The sequence below is a fragment of the Manis javanica genome, chromosome 14 (assembly GCF_040802235.1).
Source record: "Manis javanica isolate MJ-LG chromosome 14, MJ_LKY, whole genome shotgun sequence".
NCBI classification, from domain to species: Eukaryota; Metazoa; Chordata; class Mammalia; order Pholidota; family Manidae; genus Manis; species Manis javanica.
In genome coordinates this window covers 59,933,066-59,959,030 of record NC_133169.1, presented here as the reverse complement: position 1 = coordinate 59,959,030, position 25,965 = coordinate 59,933,066, and the positions used below count along the sequence as shown (strand labels likewise).

General features: G+C 44.1%; 1 protein-coding gene across 3 annotated transcripts in view; it reads right to left on the bottom strand.

The window, feature by feature from the left end:
• Positions 1 to 25,965, bottom strand: part of ZNF608 (zinc finger protein 608) — a 138,789-nt gene that overhangs the window by 30,074 nt on the left and 82,750 nt on the right. For 2 of the 3 annotated variants that reach the window (XR_012125327.1, XR_012125328.1), the window contains exons 4-10: positions 15,571 to 15,658; positions 12,632 to 15,086; positions 10,852 to 11,269; positions 10,107 to 10,279; positions 8,610 to 8,757; positions 6,671 to 6,752; positions 2,963 to 3,101 (exon numbers count right to left, since the gene is read on the bottom strand). Coding sequence is in view for 1 of the 3 variants with exons in the window: in XM_037005248.2 (XP_036861143.1) it covers positions 6,109 to 6,115; positions 6,671 to 6,752; positions 8,610 to 8,757; positions 10,107 to 10,279; positions 10,852 to 11,269; positions 12,632 to 15,086; positions 15,571 to 15,658 (3,371 nt within the window). In the remaining 2 variants the exon portion in view is untranslated. Of the gene's footprint in view, positions 1 to 2,962; positions 3,102 to 5,142; positions 6,116 to 6,670; positions 6,753 to 8,609; positions 8,758 to 10,106; positions 10,280 to 10,851; positions 11,270 to 12,631; positions 15,087 to 15,570; positions 15,659 to 25,965 lie in introns of those variants that run through there. The other variant, XM_037005248.2, reaches the window with a different exon arrangement.

The following is a 25,965-nucleotide window of genomic DNA, read 5'->3' as shown; positions in this document are numbered from 1 at the left end:
TTGTTATGAGAACTAAACAAGTTGGCATACATGAAGTATCCAGGACCTATGTCCAGTGTACATACCATATCAATGCTAGCTGTTAGTATTCTGTTACTGTTAGCATTGTTAATTCCTGGAGCCTCGACTATGATGGGTTACATGGCAAAGGGAAATTAAGACTATAGGTGGAATTAAAATTGCTATCCACTGACCTTGAAATGAGATTATAAACTGGGGGGACCCAATTTAATAAAGGATCGTTATAAGATGGAAGCAGCAGAGTAAGAGAAGTTGTGCTGATGAAGTAAAGCAAAATAAAACACCCCCAGTAGAAAGATGAGTCAATGAGTAACAACTCTCATTCCCCAATTTCTCTAACTAAAGATATAATGGTGGTCATAAAACATGTAAGGGAAAGAACTTTCAAATTTCCTCCTAGTGGGAAGTGTAGTGACCTGGTAAGTTACCTGGTTTGAAAATGAGGGGTTCTGATGCCTGGGGAAAATACAAGGTCATGATTCCATTCCTTAAGAACTCAGTCTCTTGCAGATCAAAAACGCTTCCGTTTGCATGTGAACTTTGATCTACTTTCAGTAGCTGCCTGGAGAGGTGAGCTGAGGAGGTCACGAGGCCTCAGCCACGCTTAGCTGCAAAGATGAGGCATTTCTGTTATGGCCTCAGGAATGGAGCTTGGTCCCCCTCATACCTACTTGTCATTCCACGTAGGGCAGGATGACAACAGGCAGCCCAGGGCCAGACCACTGTGTCTAATCAAACCTCAAACCTGGACTCTGAGCCTGCACACACTGGAGAACAGTGCTGTCCTGTGTTCACGATGGCCTTAAAAGATCTATCTCTCCATCTCCAGGTTTGTCATGTTTCATTTTATTTCTGAGCATCTATGTGAAAAAAGTTTTTTTTCACTGAAATGTCCAGTGTGTTTGAGAGGCTCCCAAAGTGTACTCCTTTACATGAATCAAATGGACTCCCTGAGGGACGGAAAAATGGGTCCAATCCTGGCAGAATGAGTTACTTGCTTGTCCAAGTTGTCCAACTTACAGGATTTTATTCCAGAGGAAAACAAATATATACATTAGAGCGCTAGTGTGAGGACTTCTAACAACATATATAAAGCACAGGTTGCTGACTGATGTGCTGTGAGCTGAATTCAGCCCTCAGAGAAGGTGTCTAGGTTGAATCCATTTTTCAGTCTATAAAAACTATTCATCATTATGTTAACCACCCAATGCTCTCTGGAAAAGCTAGATCGGATCCAGCTTTATTTGTTTTGGCCAAATGAGCATTCCCATAATGGTTTTATGGTGTTACTAGGAGCCACTGATGGCTTTTACAGCTTTTAAAGGAACAAGAGAACTGAACAGTCTCTCTGTGGGACTGGGGCTAGGCAGGGGAACTGAATTTCATATGACCAGCTAATTGTCATAAGTTGGGGTGGAAGGTGTTGTTAGAAGTTGCTACTAGCATCTAATGGGCAGAAGCTGGCTAAACATCCTATGATGAAGAGGACAGACCCCTACAACAAAGAATTATGTGGTCCAAAATGTTAATATAATATCATAAACATATAAAGAACTCATACAACGACAAATACGACAAATAATCTGATTAAAAAATGGGCAGAGGACCTGAATAGACATTTTTCCAAAGATGACAGACGGCCAACAGATACATGAGAAGGTGCTTCACATCACTAATCATTGGGGAAATGTGAATCAAAACCACAATGAGACAACACCTCATACAAGTCAGAATGGCTAGTATCAAAAAACAAGAAATAACAAGTGTTGGTGAGGATGTGGAGACACGGGAACCCTCATACATTGCTGGTAGGAATGTAAATTGGTGCAGACACTAGGGAAAGCAGTATGGAGGTTTCTCAAAAACTAAAAATAGAAATACCATATGAACCAGTAACTCTGCCTTTAGGAATTTACCTTAAGAAAACATAATCACTAACTGGAAAAACATATGCACTCCTATGTTTATCAAAGCATTATTTACAATAGCCAAAATATGGAAGCAACCTAAGTATCCAGTTACAGATGAATGGTTAAAGATGTGTACAGATACACAACAGAATATTACTCAGCCATAAAAAAGAATGAACTCATGCCATTTGCAACAACATGGATGGACCTAGAGTGTATTCTGCTAACTGAAAGAAGTTGGAGAGAGAAAAGACAAATACCATATGATTTCACTTACATGAGGAATCTAAAAAATAAAACAAATGAACAACAAAGCAGAGAAACACAGAGAACAGAATGGTGGTTACCTTGGGGGGAGAGGGGGTTGGGAGATGGGTGCAATAGGGGAAGGAGAAAAAAATTAGCAAGAACGTTTGATATCTTGATCTCAATGATGATTACATAAGTTTATGCACATGCCAAAGCTCATTATTAAGCTGCACACTAAGATTTGTACATTTTAAGTACCTCAACTTAAAAAGGTGGGAAAAAACGCCAGTAGTGCCATGACTGGCACCCAATTTTAGAGAGTGATTTTGTTAAGAAAAAAAAAAGAATATCCATGGCAGAAGTACTAATAGTGAGCTTCACTTCGTTTTCTCTCCTAAAGTTAACTGAAAATAAACAACATTTACAACTCAGGCTTCTGTATGAAGCAGGAAATGCTGACATGGTTAATGGCAAAAACAATAAGAAATGGCTCTGGCGGTCTTGCCTCTTTTTCAAAGTCAGGGTGAGAATGAAATGACCAGTAATTATCATTTAAACGGCTGTTTTATCCTGTATCAATCAGAGCTATTCACTCTGCTCACACACAGACCTCCGGGCTGAGGCCACTCTAGATGGGGGTCATGGCCAGCGTGAACATGTCAGGCCAGCCTTCAGCTCCCTAGGTGTTAATGACCCAGGCTGAATATCAATGGCAAGATTCCATGAAAAAGCCATTTGAGACACTAATCTAGGAACAAATGGTTCTACATGAAACCTATTACCTTATTTTTAATATTCTGCATTCGAAGGACCACAGCTGTAAACAACTCTTCACTCTCATTTCTCCATGAAGTTAATTTGCACTGTGTCAGCACGGCAGTCTTTTTTGCATATGTTCAGGACAAGCTGATATGAGCAGGCCTGGAATGAATAATGTTTGGTAAAATCAATAAACCCTATTATTAGTCACTAAGGAGACTGATTTTATGTCTATAAAAGTAAAACAATTAGAACTGTATTAATGGCAGATTCATCATAGTAATATAATGGAGCCAAGTATGCTTGTCTTTGGGGAATCTTTAATTTACCATTCAGTACTATGTACTCAGCTAGAGGAATGGCACACATAATATAAACAAGCTCTGGCCTTTGGCAATTCATATTGTCATCAGCAAAGACAACATGGTAACAGTTCAGGGGAAGAAACAAAACTTCACTTTCTGATTCATGTAAACCATTCATGAGCAATGTACCAGTAAAAGCCTGGGAGAGCCTATTCAAATCACATCATGCTTTTTGGTTATACATCTCTCTGTATTTATCAGCACTCCTATTTATTATAGTAGAAGAGGTAAGCATGGCCGGATGCATCTATTTATACCCCATCTATGGAGGTACCTAACTAGAAGTGATTAAAAGCATGGCAGGTAGTAAACATACATCCAGTCATTTTGCAGCTGGAAGGCATGATTGGCCTTCATATGATTTTTAGAAATACTTATTACTAAAATCATCAGGAATCCACTGTATCACCTCATCACCAACAGCAACAGGCTAATTCAGCTGGTGAAGATACAAGTTGATTCTGCCCCTGTGTTTCAACAACTGTTCCGTCAGTTCCAGAACTGGAGCAGCATGTAGGCAACCAACAGATATACTTTGAACTATATTCTTAACAGGAAAAGCATACTTGTTGTAACTGTACATAAGTTTTCAAGGGTATATCAGGATGAGGTCTAAGAATTGAAAAACATTAGGTAACTTAGAAAAATGATGAAGAGTGTATGTGAAATACATGTACATGATAACCTGGAGGAAATTAAAAAGAAAACTGAAAATTAGGAGAAAGAAATCCTCCTACTGAAGTGCATGAAGAGCATGGACCAGACCTATATAAGGCATGCAGCGAAGGTTAACACTGTTAAGATGGTTTTCCAGAAGCAAAGATTTCTGTTGATTGCAAAAATCTATGCCATTTATGAAGCAAAGGCCTCAAAGTAAGAGAATGAACCAAATGGTAAGACAAATTCCATCAACTTAATGTTATAGAAAACCAAGCAAGTAGAACTGTCATGAGCCATTACAGCAAAATCAAAACCTTAGAGCTGGAATGAAGCATTGCAATCCACCGGTCCAAACACAGGAAGCCTACTCCCATGCTAAGGTTTGTGCTTTTGCTTTTCCATCTCACTGCAATGCTTTTCCTCCAGACATGTGCCTGGATCACTTTCCTCATAACCTTGAGAGAGGCCTTCCCCACCACTCTGTTTATAGCACAAACTCCCACACATGCTCCCTACACCCACTTCCATGCTCTCTCTTCACAGCGTTCACCACCTTCTAACATACCCTGCATATTACTGAGATGTATCTATTCTGCTTTCTGCCCACAAAAAGATGCATATTCTATGAGGACAGGCATTTTTATCTGCTTTGTTCAGGGCTGTACCCCAGCACCTATACAGTACCTGCGATAAAGCAGGTGCTCAAAAAGTGTCTTGTTGGAAGGAAGGAAAGAAATAAGAGAGGGAAGGAGGAGGGAGAGGGAGTTGGGCAAGGAAGGAGAAAGGAAGGGAGGAAGACCTAATTCTGTACATTTGGCATTAAACATGCTAGTAAAACAATGACAAGTCAAATAAATGGCTGGCTTCTTATGCATTTAATCTACTGTTCACACATCACCAGATAGACATCTTTGGAATACCATTTCCTATCACAGAAACCTGTATCCACCAATTTGTAGTTCTATTATGCTCAGAACTAATTTTGGAGTAAATACCCAATAAATATGCACATATCCACTGCATTTAAGTATTTGGTTATTATACCTGTGTACCAAATAAGAAAAGTCAGTGTCTGGGTACTGTATGTTTGGCATTGTATACCCATGATCATAAGAAATCATTCTCTGAGAACTAGAATCAGGACCAGCTAGGCAGAAAGAATACGAGACAAAAAGCCATTATTAAAAAAAACCTTTTTAATTGATTGCCAAATTATTTAAGGCAGGTATAAAAAAGGAAAGCATTCAATATACATTTTACATAAAATAAAGTAGATTACAGCATAAAACAAGTAACCAGGCAATGGCGTTAAAGTCTCTTTCTTCTAAAACTGGATAATTGTAAACATTAAAAAAAAAAAAAAAGACTGCAGGACTATTCAAGTAATAGAACAATCACAGATGTCTCTGGTATGCAGGCTATCGGGTTATTTGCCATTCAAGATTACCAAAAAATGACACCGTATTATTCACAGATGCTCATTATTTCCCCACTTTAATCTTTACATTATATACAACACAGTTTTTGTGGTACTGGCAAGCCCATGCCTTCCAAAAGTCTTTTTCCACAACACACAAGTAAGTACAGTGACTACAGAACATTTCACACTGATGTGTCTTTAACAGGAGCCACCAAATAGACATCTAAATTGTACCAAAGTGTCATCACCACAGTTAGCCTTTCAGAGGAGCTTATGGGAAATATATGAAGGATATGCAAGGTTCAGGCATACTGATACATAACATTATTTATTTACAATTGAAAAGGAAAAGGAAAAGAATGTAAGCAGCCTTTTGTGGCTAACACTTTTCAATGTGACGAATACATTTTTTTATTTCCTTTTGCTGAGTGGTTTGCAACTTGGCAGCAGACCCTGTGTGTGCGAGCCTGGTTACTGATACAAAAAGTAAAGAATATATATATATATATGTATATATACATATATGTATACGTATATATATATAAAACAGAAGTTTAATTACAGCAACATTTGTTACTCTGATAAAATCTGTAATTTACAAAAATGAAATGACTGGTTTTTGCCTGCCATTAAAGGCATTTCAAATTAACACCATGGAACTGATGTCTGTATAAAGCGCTTCCCATGTGATCCAGTCACATGACAACATACATTTCCGATCCTGTTATTCTCTGCAAAAGAAAAGAAGACCTTAGCATAGGATTCTATACACATTTAGCACCGAAAATATGAAAACCCTAAGACTGATAGGCTTAAATTCTATTAATTCATGGATTCCACAGAAAGTGAATGGACAAGGGTAATGATACACATTGTGAAAAATAAATTATTTTCCTCTTTAAAATAACTGGCAGGGGAATGAAAAACATCAAAGAATGAACATTACCTTAGCATTAAGAAAAATACATTTCTCTACTTGTGACTTTTAAATAAAGCAAAGGGAGTCACGGGTCAATCATTTTAACAAAGCTGTGAGGATAACCTAAGGAACTTTCAACTGTTTTAAAAACTGACCAGTTAATTACTAATCTGTATCACGGCTACAGAAATGAGGTTCATGGACTAAAAGCTGCATGTGAAGCATGAAAACACAAAAGCACATTCATTACAGTAATATAAAACTCTAAGGAGCTAAGTTTTCAATCTAAAAAGCCTACTCTTGCTTCCTCCCACCCATTAAGATGTCTCTATCTAGAAAACTGATTCAAAATGTAGAGGATGTTTACCTTCTCGGTGCAGGAAACATGCCTGATGCAGATGCCTGGGCAGCCACCTGCTGAGAGGCAACGAGGGCAGCAGAGGTCAATCCTAATGGGGGAAAAATGCAGGGTTTCTGTGACAGTCAGAAAGATAAGAGTAGAAACATGCCCAGTGGCAAAGGGCTGCAGATCCAACAGCAGAAATTTGTCCTTTCCTAAAACACACACAGGGAACATCTCAGGCAGCAGGGATGGGGTACTGCCGGGTCTAACCAGTGTCTATCCCCTTAATACTCCGCAGTTTTCCTAATAGCTATTCAAAGAGACAATGGCATTCCATCTCTCTGGCTCCACATGGTGCTAATGTTTTGCGTGTATTCCTGAACAGGAAGCTCCAGAGAAAGAACAGGTACCAACAAGAATCAAAAGTCATGGTGAATTATAGAAGCAACACCCTATTTGCTTAGAATACAATACTTTTCTATTAACTTTTATCACTTTAACATTTTCCCCTGTTAATGACTGAACACGGTGCACCCCATAAGGTACACAGAAACAGTGAACTGAACTTGGAAATGGTCTTAACTTTTACCCTGCCAGAGAAAGGTAGCAGGTCAGAGAATGTAACAGTTCCAAACAGCACAATGTCACCTAATAGGAAATATTACAGAAAACCATACTGGAAAAAAATAGAGGAAACAAATGCAAACCTATGGACAGCTACTCTCTCCTCCCATGTCCTTACGCTCTCTTTTAAACCACTAGTTGACACTAAGTAACGTGAGTTGAAAACAAATATGAACCCTCACATTTGTATAGCATTCCCACTGTTGGAAGCACCTTCAAATATATTATCTTGGAGTCACACAGCAGAATAAGAGGCAATGTGATCAGCACCATGGACTGAACCGCGTTCCTCCAAAATTCCTATGTGGAAGCCCTGCCCCCAAGGTGATAGTGTTTGGAGACAGCACGTATAGGGAAGTAACTACAATAAATGAGGCACAAGGATGGGGCCTGAATTCAACAGGGCTAGTATCCTTATAGAAGAGACACTGGAGAGAATTCTCTTTCCCTCCCTCCCCCATGCACACAGAGAAGAGGTCATAGGAGCACACAGAGAGATGGTGGCCACCTACAAGCCAGAGGAGGGCTCTCACCAGAAACCAACCAGGCTGGTGCCTTGATCTCAGACCCCCTGGCCCTCAGAACCGTGAGAAAATAGTTTTACTGTTTAAAGCTAAAGACTCTAAGATATTTTATCACAGCAGCCTGAGCTAAGACAGCAAGTTCCTAGCAGGTGGGTCTGCTGGTAAAGACAGTGCCACGGCCCACCCCCTCTGAGGGGACGCAGCTGGGGCAGATGGCAGGTGTTCAGCCAGAACACCAAAGAGACGAAGGCCCGCTCAGTGTTGATTCCACAGCTTTCTCAAAACGTTTCTCCATCTTCAGTGAAAGAGTCACAGCAGTGCAGGGCTAAGAAGAGTCCTGAATTAGGTTATAAAAAGTGTTAAACCTGGTCATGCTACTCCCATTACTTTCAGGGCACAAGAGCAACTTAAAAGGCTTGCAGAAATCAGGACGATGTCACCAAAGCCTCCCACTATCTTCCCTTTTCCCCAGCCCCACAATTTCCCTTAAGTAGCTATCTGACCTTCTGGTTGTTACATTCAGCGCACCCAACACTGGCTGCCACCCTCAGGTCTATGAGATAACAGTAAGCCGCTGTGACATCGCCCAGCGACAATTATTAAGTGGTAGCCATTTCATGTACAATAGAACACAAAGATGTGGGAACAGCCTTAGTTGTGTCCCTAGGAAATACTAGGAAGTAAGGATTAGAAACACTCCCTGGAGTTAATGTTAGCTCAAAGCTCCCTATTATTTTTTTGACCATAAAGGCAGTTTTGGCAACCACTTCCCAAGGCTGAACGCAGAAAGGCAGCGTAAGGACAGAGCTGCTGACCTTGGAACGGGTCGTACTGCCCGGGGATGAGTGGGTAGCCCATGCCCACGTGGGTGTGGTGGTGCGTGTGTAGGTGCCGCTGGCTGAACGGGGAGTGGCGGTCCCTTTCCGCTTCTCGTTCCCGCTCGGCCGTAGCCTTCTCCACGGGCTGCAACAGAGAAGAGAGATCATTTCCCCGGTAAATGTAGGAAAAGCAAAAGCGCTCCTTCAGGAGGAGCACTAAGCCACCTCTGTCCCCTCGGTTAAAAAGCAGCACAGATCCTTACAGTTCTTTATTAACGGAAGATCATTTCAAAAGGCACACATTTGTTTCCACTGGAATCGAGCCCACAGCAAAGAACTGCTCCAGCCCCAAAATAACCTAGCAGCACCAGGGTTTTCCTCAGTGACTGAAACAAGAAGACTTCTATTCACTTGGAATTGCAGGTCTGGAATCTGCCCATTTCTTCCAGAAACAACTTCCATATATGGGTCAAGGGAAGAAAGACATTGTGGAGATTTCTTTTTAAGTTTTTTTAACTACGCTTTTTAAAATTACATTTGATGGGGAGAATCTCTCCCAAATATATTTTATATTTTTTTTCCTCCTTTGAAAATATACATGCCAATATCTATGCCAAAATCAAGTATAGGAAAATCACTGCCCTATGCTTCAGGAAGCATCCCAGCATCTTGGAGTCTGTGAGCACTCATAGAGAAGCTCCATCCAGGCAAGTTAATGATCACAGTTTAGTTAAGGATTGTGTTTCCTTTACATTTCTGCCCACTAGAATGTAATCACCCTTTCACTAAAGTTCTCTTTCTCAACTGATAGAAATCTTTGCATGGGAAGGAGGACTCAGGGATTCATAAATCATCTTTTCCAGTTTCTTTAGAGTCTCTGGTGAACTCATTCACATCACAGACCATTTATTTTAATTTATTTCAAACTTTTCTTTTCCAGGCAAGAACTGCTACAGCCGTTCAAAATTTTGTTTCTCTTTAACAGTCTCTAGGACTAGGTTTTGCCTTCTGTGAGGGACGAGGGAGGGAGTTGGGCGGGACCATCTTTCACAAAGACAGACCTTTGCAGTACCTCATCGGAGTTACCCAGACATGACAGTAAGTCAAGGCCAATAAAGAGCAGGTGCAGCCACCACTGCTCAGCAGGTGACTCTACCCTGGCATACGAGTGCATCAAAATATCTTGCATCAAAAATATTTCTCACCCAAAGTTGGTTTCTATGAATTTAAATTTGTATGGCCGCCTAGTTAGTGTCCTCCTGGGTAGGGAAGGCACAGTGGATCTTGCAAAAGATGGTTTAGGTTATATTTTCCCCTCCTGTAAGAAAGCATCTCACTTTTTGAACACTTCATTCTTTATGTATCAGGATAAAACAGCATCCTGAAATCACAGCTGGGTTCCAAAACCATTTATACTTCTAGACTGTTCTCTAGCTTGTCCCCTTTTCTCCCCCAAAACAGAGCACTTTTCACTAACAACAAAAGGAGGCTTACAGCGGGAGACTTGCTGCGGTACTGGCTGGCATGCTGCTGGAGCAGATCCAGGGCTTTTGATTCCGTGGTTGTTTTTGTGTTGATGCTAGGGCTGGTATTGACTTTCTCTGCCTCTTCTCTCCCTGACATCTTCCCATAAACAGGATAATGAAATCCTGGAGAGAGATAGGCCCCTGCAGATAAACAACAAATGTCACATCCAGTTATAGGCTACATCTTCAAAAAAAAAAAAAATCATTTGGACTACATGAATTTAGGGTAAGAGTTAAAAATAGGGGATTACATTAAGAATGGGCTACATCATCGTTAAACGGTATGTAGGCTCTCCCGTTTTCTTCTCCCAGTTAGTTCATCCTGATGAACGGAGGTTATAAACAGAATTGAGCTTACAGCCATTTCATACATTTATGTGTCCGCTTAAGCGAAAGGAATAGTAACTGTAGTGATTATGACAGTTTAAGTGCTTAGAATATTTTCGGAGGCAATAAAGCACCTGTCAGTCCAAGAGCCACAGCAGACCATCAGAGACTATGGGAACTAGAGCTGAGGACCCTGGACATTTCAGCTTAAAAAAAAAAAACCTCAAACCTTTACAGTAAATCAGTTCTATCTTGGGGACTTTACGCAGCATAGAAACAAGCAAACCGAGTCTCACTCTTGGAGTGGCTCATGCACCCCGATTTTTTAAACAGCTAATGCTTGAACATGGCCTCTTCCCGCCAACAGAGAACCCACAAACATGTACCAGGGTAGCTGTGCATCAGAACGGGAGAAACAGCCCGGTATGCAGGATGGCCTGGGTCATACATCTGTGGGTAAGGGTAAGCCTGCAGGTACTGGATGTAGGACTGATGCTGACTCATGGGTGAGGAGACAGCTACACGGGTTGCCCGTGAGTCCTTCCAATTCACAGGTGTCTTTCGATCATCATTTTTCAGCTTGCCCTCCTCCATAGATTGAGAATCAGGGCGCTTGGCTTCTTTGGGCTCCTCTTTAATGCTCGTTAGTGATACAGGAAGACTGGGCACACCACCCTCTTTGGTGGGAGTTTTCCTGGGACTGTCCTCTTTTAATTTCTTTTCTCTATCAAGTTCTTCTGACTTTTGCTGATCCAGGTATTTGGGCTGGTATACGTAATGATGCCACGTCCTTGACTCTGGATCCTGGTTTAAAAAAAAAAAAAAGATTTGTTTTACGTTCTCAGTTTTTAAAGAAAATCCCATTAATCACAATGACAGCACTCTTGCTAAGTTAACATTTATTTATATGTTTGCACTGTGCAAAGAGCTTTACCTTCTCCTCTTACAAAGTGACGATATCTGAGGTAGGCAACGTTGTTAATCTCTTAGACAGAAAAAAACCCAAAGCTTTTAAGCTCAAGTAACATAGGGTCACAGTGGGGCCCAGTGTGGAGCTGGGTTTCAAACTTAGGTCAGCCTGAATTCAGAGCTGGGCCCTTAATGTCATTTCTCAGCATTAAGTCACATCCCCAGACATTTAATCTAACCCACATTTCTCTTGTAGCATCTCACACAGGAAAGAAGAACTTTAAAAACTCCAGGTCAAGTTAATAGCAGTCAATCTAAGTAATTTTTATATCGATTAACATGATGTAAGGGGAAAAACTGGTTTTCTAATACACATTCTTCATCTGCTGCTGAGGTTTACTATATTGGTTCATGGGCTAACACCTTAACACGAAGCTTCAAATTAAGCACACATTTATGACTTTTCTACTAGAACACAGAGGCATCTATAACCCCTTTCCCCCCAATTTACAGTTCTAATGCAGCCCAGTGAAGTCAGAGCCTGACTCAGCCTCCAGAGGTGGGGAACTGAGAATCCTGAAGATCCTCTGTGACCTGCCCCCATTCCATTTCTGACATAAACCCACTAGGTATTTAAGTCCTGAGGAAATATTCAAAGTTGGGCCTAAATCCAAACTTTTGGGCAGCATTGAGCAAAAAGAAAGGATTCTGTCGCTCTGCATCACCAGAGACTTCCATGCATGGGAGTGGGGAGTTGGGTAGTAGTGCTGGGAAATACGAGTTGATACTCATGGGACAGCAATGAGTCCGGATAGCTGCACCATGACATGTGTGTGGTTTCCTGGTGACCCAGTTTCAGGTGTTTGCACATGCAGCCTCAGGCTGGCTGACCACGGGGCTCTGGCATGACTGTGGCCCACCTATCCAGACACCCTCACTCTCCTCCCAAATGATCACTCTGCTCTGGGGCACTTAACAGATTGCCAGTGTGTTAAGGGGCATGGAACATGAGTCTGCAATTAACATGTCCCCAGTTCTTTATACCACATGACCTGACCAGGAAATACTGAGCAGTGTACATTTTAGAGGTATACAGTTAAGCCCTGAAAGAATCTTTGAAAATATTCTTCGAGAGAAGAGGAATCCACCCTAATGAACCCTCCATGTATCTCCTGGTAAGCCTAACCAGATCAAACCCAGACACGTGCAAGTCTTAGACTGCTCTCTCCCTGCAGGGGCCACGCTCCACAATCTTACTTGTTTAAATCTCGAGGTTGGGTCTACACCTGTCTGCTTCATAGAGTCCATGACAGATTTCATTTCTACAGCCTCCTTAATAAGCTGGTGGTTTTCCATCTGCTTAGCTTTGTAGCTGTCGGCCTGAAGCTGCTGCTGGTGATTGGAGAGAAGCTGCGATTTACCTGTCTCCTCAGTCTTATTAGGCACTGCCGGCCCTAGTTTAGAATGGGTTTTGTTAGGCTCCGGAGTGGAGGGAGCTTTTGAGATTGTGGCCGACGGCATGTTTTTCTGTTTACTGTCCTCCTTGCCCAGCTCCTTCAAGGGGAGCTCGTTTTTCCTTTCGCAGTCTCCTCTCCCAGTCTGGGCCATTTTCTGCTCTGCCAGCCTCTGGTCCTCATAGTACTTGTCATACTGCTGCCGGTAGGCAGGGCTGGTGGCCATCAGGGACTTCTGGTCCATGTAGAGCCCGTAGGCATACTGGCCGTAGTAAAGGGACTGAGCCAGGGCGGGGTGCCTTTGCGTGATCACTGACTGGTGCTGCGGCTGCAATGGGGCCGAGTTATGGTCCACTTTCTTGGCATCCAGCTGCTCGGCCTTGTCCTTCTTCTCTGCGTCTTCTTCGGACTCCTTCTTGATCTTCAAAACCTGCGAGCTCCCGCCACTGCCAGCTGCAGGGGGGCCGACCTGCGCGGGGTGCATGTAGCTGGGAGAATAGTAAGGGTCGTAGCTGTGGTAGTAGGGAGAATGGGACTCTTTCATTTGCAGTGACTGGGCGGGAGTGGAGGAATGCCCCTTCATGACACCATCCTTACTAGCAAGGGCGTCAGACGGGGAACTAGCCTTTGACCTCATGCCCTCCGACCTGCTGTCGGATCCGCCGTCATCGGCAGCATCGGAAATGTCCGAGTAGGCGGGGCTGCTGGTCTTGGCAGCGGAAGTCTCGGCCCCGTTCTGGGCGAGCACGTGCAGCGGGGCCCCGGGCGCCTGCCCATTGACCAACGCGCTGCAGTCCATCCGCGCCGCGCTCCCTATGGAAGGGCTGGGCGCGTTGTCCGTGAACGTGTAAACCTTATCGGCCTCGGCCTTGATACTGGCCATTCGACTCTCCTGAGACTCTGACAGCCCGTTAGCCAGCCCTTCACTCTTGCTGAGATGGTCCTTTAAAAAATGCCCAGACAAATCTTTCCCAGCCCCCTTGGCTTCCTCCAGTTTGCTCAGCTTGGCATCCATTTTTGGGCTCCCCGTCTCCTTCCCTTCTTTGTCCTTCAGCTTTCGCTTCTCCTTTTTCTTTTTGTCTTTGAGTGACACAAGAGAGGGGTTCACGGTCATGGGCTCCCCCATAATTGTGGGCTTTGGCTGAATGGGCTTTAACGGGGGGCTCTTTGGTGTGGCCTGGACGACGGTGGTGGTGAGAGAGGGCAGCCCGGGAATTGTCCCCGTGGTGGTGCCCGTGAAGGCCGCGGTGGGGATGGCGATCAGCTGCGGGGGTGTGGGCGCCGGGGCCGGGGCGATGGGCCGTGCGGTTTTAAGTTTAGAGAGGTTTTTATCCATTTTGCAATGGCTGGCCTTTTTGCCCTTTTCTTTATCTCCTAAGTTTTTCTTGTCAATTAAGCCTTCCGCTTCCAGTTTGGGCATCTCGGCAGCCAAACTGCCATCTGCTGCCGAGCAACTGTCCAATGCGGCTGTCATGTTGGAGATCACCGGAAGGTTGCTCAGTTCGCTGTGAAGGCCCTTCTTTTTGCCGGAATTCTTCCCAGCTTTAGAGCTGACGACAGAGCCGGGGCCGTTGCTCATCAGCTCTCTCTTTCCCTTGGGAGTCCCAGGGGGGTTCGCTGAGCAGGGGGACGCCGGCGCCCTCACCTGCTCGTACGCCGACACGCTTGTGCTTGGCTCGCTGCACTCGAGTGCCACACCGCCCAGGGCCTCCTCGCAGTCCGAGATCTTGTCCTCGCTGTCTGGTTCAAACTCCAGCTTATTCTCCGGGTCGAGGTGTGCGTGGGCCTGGTGGTACCGCAGGCCGTTAATGTGCTTGTACTTTTTGTTGCAATTTGGGTGGGGACAATCGATTAACACTGGAGAGGAGCAGCCTTGGTCCAAAAAAGTAGCCTCTGGCTTCCCCTGAGGGGTGGTGGGGGTGCTTCTGGAATTAGTGCGGACGCGCTTCCCGGGCTTACTGTCCTCGGAGCTGGAGTTCAGATCCAACTCCATTGGAGGCTTGTTTTTCCTTTTGTTGGTGGAGGAGGGGCTCGCCTTGATGTCCTCAGCGGCACAATTTGGGGGTGTCCTTCGCCCGCTGGCATTGAGGCTGCCCCGCCTCCCTTTCCCATTGGCGCCCCCTCTGTTCTTGTTCTGAAGGCCTCTGGACTCCGTGAAGCTGGCCTCCGAGCCCGGGGCCGCTGCAGCAGACCTCGCTCTCTTCCCTCGGCCCCGGCCCCCTCTCATCTCTAGGTCGCTTGTCGGTGACTCACAGAACCTAGGGGAGCAAGTAACAGACGTCAGAAGAGCACCCCACAAAAGAGCCAGGTGAAGTTACAAGGCACACAATGCCAGGCAGCTTCCTTATCTGGGCCCAGATAAGGAAAAGACACCCTATTCTTTCTTTCCACTGACAATTTCAACACCTGCAAAAAGAACAGGCCCCAGCGGCTTCTATTCTTCCCCAGAAAAACAGCTCAGGTAGCTAGCTTCGAATCCGGTTCAAATCCCCATTTTGTAGAAAAGAAGAAAACAAAGGAGAGAATGGGCAGGGGGCAGGGATCTCCCGACCGAGGAAATCCAGCATCTGCCTTTGACTGTGTTCAATCCTGAATCAGTCATTCCTCTTTTGCCTGGTTTCAATTACACAGAGCCTTCTTATGCATTATTAATCTCTCTAGACAGTTTCTCTGCAGAGAGAGGATGGGGGAAGGAGAAGGGAAGAAGAGGCAGGAGCCGGAAATACACGGCCGGGTGCATACCTGGGAGGGGCCCAGTCGTGCTTGGTGCAGTCCAGCAGAGTCCCGACGTAAGTTTTATTCCTCCACGTGACATTGACCACGAGGACACCTGCAGGTGCGGGTGGGGATGGAGGCCCACAGTTAAGCATGGCTTACTCTATTTCCAGTTTGTTCATTATTATTATTATTATCATTACTATTATTTTTTACCAGCAAAGTTCTATTCTCATTGGATTTCAAAACCTGTGGTTTGCATTCTTCCTCTTTCTGGTTTCAGGGACCTCAAGTGAAAACCCACAGGAAATTGTGTGTGTGTGTGTGTGTGTGTGTGTGTGTGTGTACTTATGCCCATGCGCACGTGGTACAAAAGGGTAGGGCTGTGAGTGTAATCAAGATACTGCTGACAGAAGGAAATGGTTTTTGCTATGTCCTGCTGTAAAACAGCAACACTCACCTCTTAATTTTTTCTGTTATTACACATAATTGCTTTCGTTTGGCAAGCAGCCAACAAAAGCTAAACGCCAGTTACCAGTGCTTAAGCCAGAAGGTGACTAAAAGGGATTGGTTTTGTGTCCAATTCAATATGAAAAAACGGTGATTTTTTTATTTAGAAAAAAAGTATTCAGTGCACAAAAATAGGTATACAGGGGGAAGGTTGGGGCTTGCAGTCCAGATAGCAGACAATCAGCTATGAGTTCTCTTTCCTAATCCTCCCCTAGGCTGGCTTTGTGAGACAAGAATCAGCCTTGTGTGGTATCTGTTCCACTGTTTGGTCTTGTTTCATATTAAGGTCTCCCAAAATAGCCCTCTTAAGAAAATAAATGTGCACAATAGGTTTGCTCTTGGGGTTATCTTTAGAATTAAACTTTGGTAAGCATTTGCCACAGAGGATTAAGAAAGAAATCTCAAAACCAACACACTTGTTTCCTGCAAATCATTCTGCTTTTCCTAACTGCTCTGCAGACAATTTAATTTAGCACCGCATCTGTGAATTACTAAGCTTAAGTGCACTTAGTATACCAAATGTCACAGGAAAAGAAAATATAACATCCTCTTTATTTCTCTAGAGGACAAATGCCATGTTATTTATTTTTTACCATTCCTTTAAAGCATACATACATATATTAAAAGGATCCTGGATTGTGTGACATGCACAAAAAATCAGGGTAAATAAATTAAGTATTTAAGGGAGCTGAGTCTTTGTTTTCTTTAATGTACCTCCCCTCCACTCCTTGGAAACACCAGGAGACATTACTTGGTCTATTTCTCGGTGATTTGCTCACTTGCTTACTGCCGTTTTGAATTTTACAGAAAACCTGTATAGAACTCCTTTGCGGTAAGGGACACCTCACAAGCCAACACTCATTTCCTGGGGAACGTTTTAACAGCAGGTAAAATGTCGGAATGGTTGCAGCTCAAGAGTAGGGAAGGAAGGATTTCTTTCAAAAGTCTCAAAAAGATTAAAAAATATTTTCCCTATGGTCTAAGTTGCTATTGCTTAGGTGACAGCTGAATTTACTCACTGTAGTATTTGGGGGGTGGGGAGGTGGGGGGGGGGGAGCCAGCATGAAACAAAGCATTTCCTCAGATCGTGGTTGATTCCATTCTAATTCCTTCAGGGGAAAAAAATTTTAAACCACCGAGTATAAAAATTCACATTGAGATAAGACTCAATGGTAATTAGGCATTTGGTCAAAATTTGCACAAGACAGAACAATTGGAGGAAAGGATTCTTTATACGCACATCCCTTCAGGAAAAGGGAGGGGGTGGGAGAGGAGGCCAGGGGAACACAGCGCTGGTTTTCTCATCATCTGTGCTCTGGGGCACTGTGGGTGGTGTCAAAGACCTTTGCAGCTGCTTAAAATTCTTCAGCATGTCAGCTATATTTACAGTGCAGGAATATATCTGTATTGCCAGAAGGTTACTGCATTTTAGCTGCAGACGCAATAGGCTGAATCCCTGCGTTCCAGAGTCCCTGATGTAGCACAAATGTATAATTAAAATTGCTTGAAAGGAAACATGAAAGAAACAACAAACCCTCCATTCTTGCAGTAATAAAATTAAAAACAGGAAAAGTCTGCACAGACACTTAACATTTGTCTGCCGTGAAAGGCTTTTGTTATTGCTTTTCCCCTCAGGGGTTCGCGTTTCCAGCAAACGCCGGCCGCTGATTGGCCCGCGCCTGCGGGAAACGCGCGCGCCTGATTGGCTGGGCCGGGCAGCTGCCGGAGCCGCGGGCCGGGAATGTGGTGAGGGGGCGGGGGTGGGGCGCGCCTGGCAGGGTCTCCCCACCGGGGTCTCCGGGTGGGGCCCTGGGCTCAAGGGCTCACCACCCACCCCTGCCTGCCCACCTGGGCTTGAACCACAGCCAAGGGGAAAGCCTGGGACCACGGGAAGGAAGGGGCCTGAGGTTCACCCCTTGGATATGGGGGCTGCCATTCCAGGCTCCGCCTGCAATCTGCACGCTGCGAAACTATTCACACCGCCTGACACTATCTCTGGAAGCCGCACTGGCAGACCTCTTATCTAAGTACAAGTGCCATTGTTATTATAATTATTATTAGCACTAGGTGGGTATAAAATCCCACAAAGAAAAGTCCGCTTTCAACCTTAAAGGGCCTCAGTCCGTCAGCCCTATTTTTCTAGACGCCCTTCATATTTAAAATGCTCCATATAAATGCTCTCTCCTCCCAAGGAGATTTTTAAAACTCGTCCATAAAGCCGCGTTAATTAAATACGTGTGCTTCTGTCTGTTTTTCTTTGTATGGACAAGCCGCCTCACCATGCCACGTAGTATTTATATCTGCCTGGGATTCACGTGCAAATACACACAGGCACTGTTCACACAGCCAAATCTGCTGCTCCGTATTGGGCTGAAGACTTAAGGAATGTGTGTCATATAAACTACAAAATGTATTGTTTCTCTGTAAGGAAGTCTATGTTTAGACAACATCCTATTGTGAGGGGCCAAACACAAGCTCGTGTTTTGGATCTAGAAGATGAAAACAGATCAATTTTTGCTTTAAGTTTCAACATCTCACTTTGTAACCCTTGGTCATAGAAAGTCTATGATTCTTTTTAAAGGCATCCATGCCCCAAATGAAAATTATTCCTTTAAAAATGCAAATTTGAATTTTATAAATCTGATCATAGTTGCCTTTCTCACTTATGTAAACTAGAAATATATGTGTGTTCATTCCAAAAAGATTTAGTATTTATTTTACCACACATCTAGCCTCTGAGCTAGGGACTGGGAAGACTCCAACACTCCTTACATGTCCTTTTAACATTAATATTCTCACGTATCCCACCAGGGTTATCCTCCTCCCTTTCCACCCAGGGATTGGACATGGTCTTTCTCAAATATGCTAATGATGCCTGCCTTGTAACATTTTATATGTGAAAAATATCTGAAAATTATTACCAATAAACAAATAATACAGCTGAAAAGAACAATGTATGGCTGCAGTATGCTCACCACACAGGGCTTTCTTCTATGTATTAAGGATACTGATACAGCCTCAGCTGCAGCCCATAAAGCCTATTACCTACAGGACACTTGGAAAGAATGTGGTCTGTGTTCTATAACCTGATCCCCCTATTCTACAAGCCCAAAGAGCCCTGAGATCTCATGAGGACCTCAGGCCTAAGATTCGAACTATTATTTCCTCTTGTCAGTACTCAGCAGTTAAGTTCCCGGAGAGAAGGTCAGGCCCATTAAGTATTTACTGTGCATCTGCAGGGTATACTTAACTATTTGGTGCTATGGAATCAACCATGTTATGGCTGGACGAACTCCACCCAAACTCTGTACTTGAAGAGCCTGAAAATTTGTAACACAACCAATAGAGGCACACCCTGTAATCCAGAAGTGGAAGTATGGTTTGCATTTTACCCAATACGCAGAGAGTAGACCTCTCATTAACCTAGATCATGCATGGGCCCTTCATAGTGCCTGCCTGCTCACAGCCCCGTTCAGAGGGTGGTCAAGGACACTAGTTTTCTCTACCGTAATCCTAACCCTGGCCTCATCTGACTGTTCCAGTGATGGGTGCTCAAAGCAGAGGCGACCAAAAGGGACTTACTTCGGGAATCTGAATTACTAATATGGAAGGGAACGCTGGGAAGAGGAGAAACCTAAGTCAAAAGGTACTAAGGAGAGGACCATAGGGGGCAAAGCCCCAAAGATGGATCAAGGCCTTTAGAGAGAGAGAGAGAGAGGGAGAGAGAGAGAGAGAGAAAGTGTCCCCCTTTTTCCTCCTGCTTCATCACCAAGACGGGCTCTCATCAGCACTCAAGACTGCCCTATTATTTTCCAGCTGTCTTGTTAAAAAGTTAACTGGTTCTGAATGGAAGTCTGTCTCTGAAAGCCTCGGTCCTGGCTGCAGCTCTGGATACCCAGAAGGGATGGCCTTTCACCCAGAGGCAAGGGCAGTGACATTTCTTCTCATCTCCAATTCACACACTTTTTTCCCCTCTCCAGCCTAAACAAATTTCTTCAACCGTTCTTCAGGTCACCTAAACTCCCCTGAAAAAAAAACTTTAAAGACGTCCTAGTGCAAATCTCCAAGGAAAGTTAAGGTTCCTACTGAATCAGGACCGAACGGAGGCCAAGTCAAATGTCACCTCTTCTCCGAATCCTCTCCGGCCACACCTGCAGCACGCACACTGCCGAAAAGCAGCCCCTCCTTCCCAGGTCCCCACTGCACCCCACGTAGGCCTCTCCCGGTGAGGCTCACTAGAGTGCATGCTGTTCCTGAGGCTGCAGCTGGACGCTTCCTCTGCCTCCCTACTAGTCAGGTGGCCCGTGCCTCAGTTCTGCTGCAGGACAGTGACGGGGGACACTTCCAGGCCTGGCCCCTATGAACCTCTGGTGTCTGTTCTTATCACTCCCCCTTTCTGGCTGGCTGGGAAGGACATGACAGTGACCTTCAGGCCACAAGAACATGGCAGTCTCCTTCATCTGGGACCCTGCATAACAAGGAGGAGCTTCGCCCAACAGGAACACTGAACCCAGCTTATTAGGTGAGCAGCAAATAAATTTACTACGTTTGAACACTTCCCCTAATACACGGTCCTTTAACACTTTACTCCGTTCATTCGCACAGCAAGCCCACCTCTACCAACCAGACTGCGCTCCCTGAAAATATCATCTGGGCCTGCCCCCACCCCACCTGTGCACATGGCACCAGGCGCCCAGAGAGTTCCTTCAGCACGCGGGGACTTCAGAGCATCTACATTTGAATCCACCTCAGGGCCTTGGGCTCACCATTACCATCCTTTTTCAATAAGCATCATTTCCCACTAGCTTACAGATGATAGAAATTCTCTGTGGAGAGATTTTGCTCTGAAGATGTTATAAATATGGTTTGTGAATTACTGTTTCTGGTATTTGTGAAGATGTTTCCTCAAGAACTGGGCACATGCCTGATTTCCCAGCAGATCAGCATAATTCTGTTTGTATTACAGTTTTAAAGACTGCTTCAGCGTCTTTAAAGTGCCTCATCCCTGGGACAGAAGTCTTTGCCAAGCACTGCAAATGCCAAATTTGGAAACAGACGCAGCTTGTTTGAACTCTTATCCAGACTGCCACATCTGGATGGACTTGGTGTGCACCCATGCAGAAAACAGAAACCTCACCCTTATAACACCCAAATGGAACCCATTTATGCCACAATCCTTTTTTTTTTAAGTTTACACATTTCTTTCCTTTTATATAGATATATTCCCCCCCCCAGCAGAAACATTAGTGACAGTAAAAATGCCACGATATGGTTTCATGAGTACAGGATAAAGTTCACACATTTCAGATATCCTATTACCCTGTATTTTTATACAGTGTGACTATTGTACAAGGTAGGATTTATCACCATTCTGTCATACCCAACTCTCTCCCTCTAATATTTTGTTTTCATGGTTTTGTTCTACCCAATGCCTGTACTTTTTGAAAAGAAGAGTCCTGTAGAGTATATTGGTTCACTTTTCTGGCTCCAGGGCTGCTAACCTGCAGATGGCTCTTTCTTCAAAGGACAAAGTGGACCTTATAGTTATTTGGGGAAATTTTAAATTTACAACAAAGGTTGCCAATGAAATATAGACAGGCAAAAAGGCAGAGGGACTTTCCTATTACCTACGCCTAGTATGTGGAACACTGGGACAAGAAAAGTCAGTCTTGTCACGTGACCAGAAAATGCAGGGTTTTTTTTTTTTTTTTTTAAGAGCCCTACTGCTGGGCTGAATGTTTGAAGAGTCACTTTAACCACATCCTGTAATCAAACCATCTGGAACACAGTGCTGAGATTAGTCACCCTGAACATTGGGGCTTTATCTGCACAAATAGTGGGCCGCAATGGAGCTCGGGAGACAGGGCAGTGCTGACAAAAGCGTAATGAAACCCTTTACGCCCCAGCATGCCGCCACCCCCGTCACCCTCCCCAGAGCCGCGCTGCTCTGGAGTTAATGTACGACTTTACGAAAGCACAGTGAGATTAAAGAACCGAACGGCTAAAAATTGCCGGTTCGGATAGATGTTCCCTGTCAGCGGCTGGAATACGCTGGCACCACTCTATCTCCGTTAATTATAACCTCTCGGATGACGGTTCAGCACTCCTTTTAGGGTTTGGTGTTATTTTCAAGACATTAGGAACAAGGCTGGCTTATGAGTAGAGAGTTACCATTGTTCATTTGCCAGAGGTTAATCTGAACACCGACACATTTCTTTCTGGTTCATCGAAACCCTATCCATAAGTAACAAGAAAACATACAGGACCTTAATTCAAATAGATATGCTAAACCAATACCAAAAAAGCAAAAGGCAGTGGCAAAATGCTGTTGTAATCTACAGTTTAAAAGGTGGTATTCTTTCTTTCTTGATTGAGCCTCTTTCAAAAGTACATTTGATCATCAGGATAGAGTCTCTGGAAATCCTAAAAAAAAAAATCTGAAAGGATTTTCCCCCCTAAATACATTGAATAAGCTCTGAAGGGGGTTGGCGGGGAGCATGGCTAAAGAAACCTTGTTTCCCCCTGGGCCTTACTGTTTAATACACAAAAGAACACAGAGCCACTTCCATCACTGTCACCTCCCCCTCACCCCACAGCCTTTGTTCGAAGGCCTGATGAGCTGTATTGATTTGGGAAAATCATTGAGCTTCTTGGAAAACTAGACTCTCGCTTATTCACTGCCATCTATTTCTTTCCCATGAAGACAGGTGGTCAATATCCAGTTGACTGGTCAGCTAAAAGAAGCGCTTGCTGCCTTTCTTTTCTTGCTTCCCCAGTAACATTATCCTTTCCCATTTCTGGAAAATAACAACAGCCTGTTAAGAAGTCTTGTGGGTGGGAAGAGGGAGCAAAAATAAGGCTTTTGTAAGGCACCTCCATGAACATGCAAATGCATATGTGGTTGGTGACAATATTTTTATTGGCCTACTATTATATAAGTAAGCATTAATGAAAAGTGATAGACCAAGATATAACTTTAAAATAAATATCAACAGACCATTAAAGTTCAATTAATGTCGTGTGCAGAAAGAGATGCTTATTTCTTCAGTACGTATGTTTTAGCAAGTTTCCTAATTATAAGATGTCAAAGGTGTCATTATAGACGTATGGGGGGAACAAAGCACAATTTAAAAAGAAAAACACACAGACATCTTTAGAAAATAATTGCAGACATGATCAGTAACAAAACACATGTGCTTTTAAGTATGAACATCCTAAAGCAACATCTTCTTTGATGGCCGGAGGCTAGTTTTTAAAAATATATGTCCTGCAACCATTCACACCACAATACTGCTTAGGCACACCCTCATTGCTTAGGCAGTTCCTGTAAGCCCAGTCTCCACTTGGCCACAGGCAGCGAGAGGGGAAGGGAAGGGCACAGCTTACTTACAAGTCCCCTGAGCTTACTTCAACAGCAGCAAGTGATAGGCACTTAGCCAGGCTGTATCAAAAGCCACCCCCACCCCCCGCACCTTCAAAGGGAGGCTTTTCAGGCTATGGTCCATCAAGGCTCAGCCAACACATAACAGGACAAAGAGGTAGGCTCAAGGAGAAGACAAAAGAGAAAGGAGGGCTAAGAGCAAAAAGGAGAAAGATGGGGGAAATGAAACAGAAAAAGATACAGGTCTTCCCAGATGGACATGTATTTGGAGCCATTTAAATGTATAAACCAACCATGTATTTGCATGGAATACATATGATGTATGCATGTGTGCATTTGTATAAAGAGCTTCCATTTACTGACTCTGATTAGACTTCCAGCAAGTAATACCTTGAGGTTTGGTGGCATGGAGATGAGCAACAGCACCTCTCTGGTTTCTGGTGCAAAGTTCTCCATCTGAATTTTCTCCTGTTCTTTGCAGACATACATTTGTTTCTCTGAAATCTGATGAGTTTAGATGATGATATCTAGTGCCAGAAGGTTTCTCAAGCTCTCTTCTTTCTGAAGGCACAACTTCCTCATTGGAGTAGCGACCGGATTTTGCATTCCTGTCCTCCCTCCCTTCATGGGAAGACGAGGGTTCAATGTCCACGGTAACAACACTGACTCGCCTCCCCCCGTCCAATTTCACGAGCTTTAATTATTAGGTCATTCTGAGATAATTCTTCCTTCCTTAAATACAAGCACTCAAAAACTTTAGAAAGGTGTTTGATAAGCCATGATGTTGATTACCTCCTACCAGGTTGTTCCTTTAAGAGTGTTATTTTAGGAGGCAGCTGTGTACAAGGGGCCCCAGGCACACAGCATAGAGCCAGGAACCCCCAGGACAAGAGGCAAACAGCATCTACACACTCCCACTCTCAGGCCACGGAAGATAAGCAACTGCCAGAAGGCAGGCCTCCCATCAGCAGCCCATTAGTTCTTGCACTTAATATTAGTTACAGGGGCTCTTCCATTAACAAGCTCTATAGCCGGGGTCCCTGCAAATGCAGTTACTTCAACCTGAAAGGCAGGTAGGGAGAACAGGAAAACCAAACAAAAAAACTGTCCTTACGGCAAAAACTCCCCCTTTAGGAGTGTACTCTGGGGCTAAAGAGGGGAAGAAGGGTGTAAAATGCCATGAAGCTGAAGTCACTGAGCAGCTCTCTGCCACTCCTGTTTCCTGGTGCAGGTGGCAATCTGCTTCCGGCACACTGCTTACTGCCCCTCACTGCCCCCCACCACCCCCCACGCAGGAGCAGGGGAGGAAGGAGCAGGCGCAGAGGCCAAGTAATTACTGAGATGAATGAAACTGAAAGATGCAAAGGAAATAAAATGCAAGAATGAAAGACCTCATAAGCTTTGGAGAAGAGGAGAGGCCAGGAGAAAGGAATATGGTGGGATCAGTCCTTCTAAAACCTCCAACCTCCTGGTCTTCCTCCAAACATGTAGCTCAGTCTCAGCAGGTACTCAGCAGAGTTCCAGATTTAAGTGTAAGTGAATTGCTCATTAAAATACGTGTAATGCAACTACAGGCTATCGGACTGTGTTTTAATTTCTTAGCATCCCCAGTCCTTGGGATACAAGGAGACAGTGGGAACCAATTGACAATTATGCTTACATCAAAAGGCTTCTACTGATGTATGAATCTCACTGGGACTGAAGAGCCAGCCTCCATATAAATTATGATACCTCATTTAAAGTCAGAGATCTTATTTGCTTTTTTCCCAGCTCTGCACCCTTTTCATCTCTAGCTCTTCCCAGCCCAGGAGAACACACACACCCTAAGTTCTATTGGCCACCAGCTGGGTCCCCAGTAAATCATAAAACCTCCAAATGAGCCATTCTTTACAAAGGCCAGCAGCATTTCCTGGAGATGATCACTCTACTACTGGTGCACCTGCTGAAATTTAAGACAGCACTTTACAATGGCAGAAAAACATAAATGCCTCTCTCTACTGTGTGTGGTGTGTATAAATGGGAGAGCTTTGCATGTGTATGGTGCACTAAAGGGGTACATTTTGTGTGTTGTCTCAAAGTCACCATCTTTGCAAATCTAAAAAGGAGACAAAGCATGCAGATGTCTGAGAAACCAGAGTCAGTATCCTCACAATGAAAGGCAATGGGGTGGGTTGAGGTCTGTGTCTTCGGTAACTCTCTCTTGTCACCTGGAGGTGGTCGTGGCCTACAGGCAAGTGTGAGGCAGTCCACATGCTCTGGTAGTAAAGCCAGGAAACTATGGCTCAGGTTCAGAGTATAACAAAGAAAGCTGAAGGAATGAAGTCTAATCAAGCCCAGTCTGCAGTCAACTTTGTGGACTAGATAGGATAAAGAATAAAAGGGTGACTGGTGATCAAATGAAGCCCTCTAAGTGCTTGCAGAGATGGTTCTGAAGACATAGCCACTTGGCTCAAAGCCTGCTTTGTACTGCTTCACCTTGAACTAACCTTCTCTGAGCCTCAGTTTCCCTATCTATAAAATAGGTGTGACTG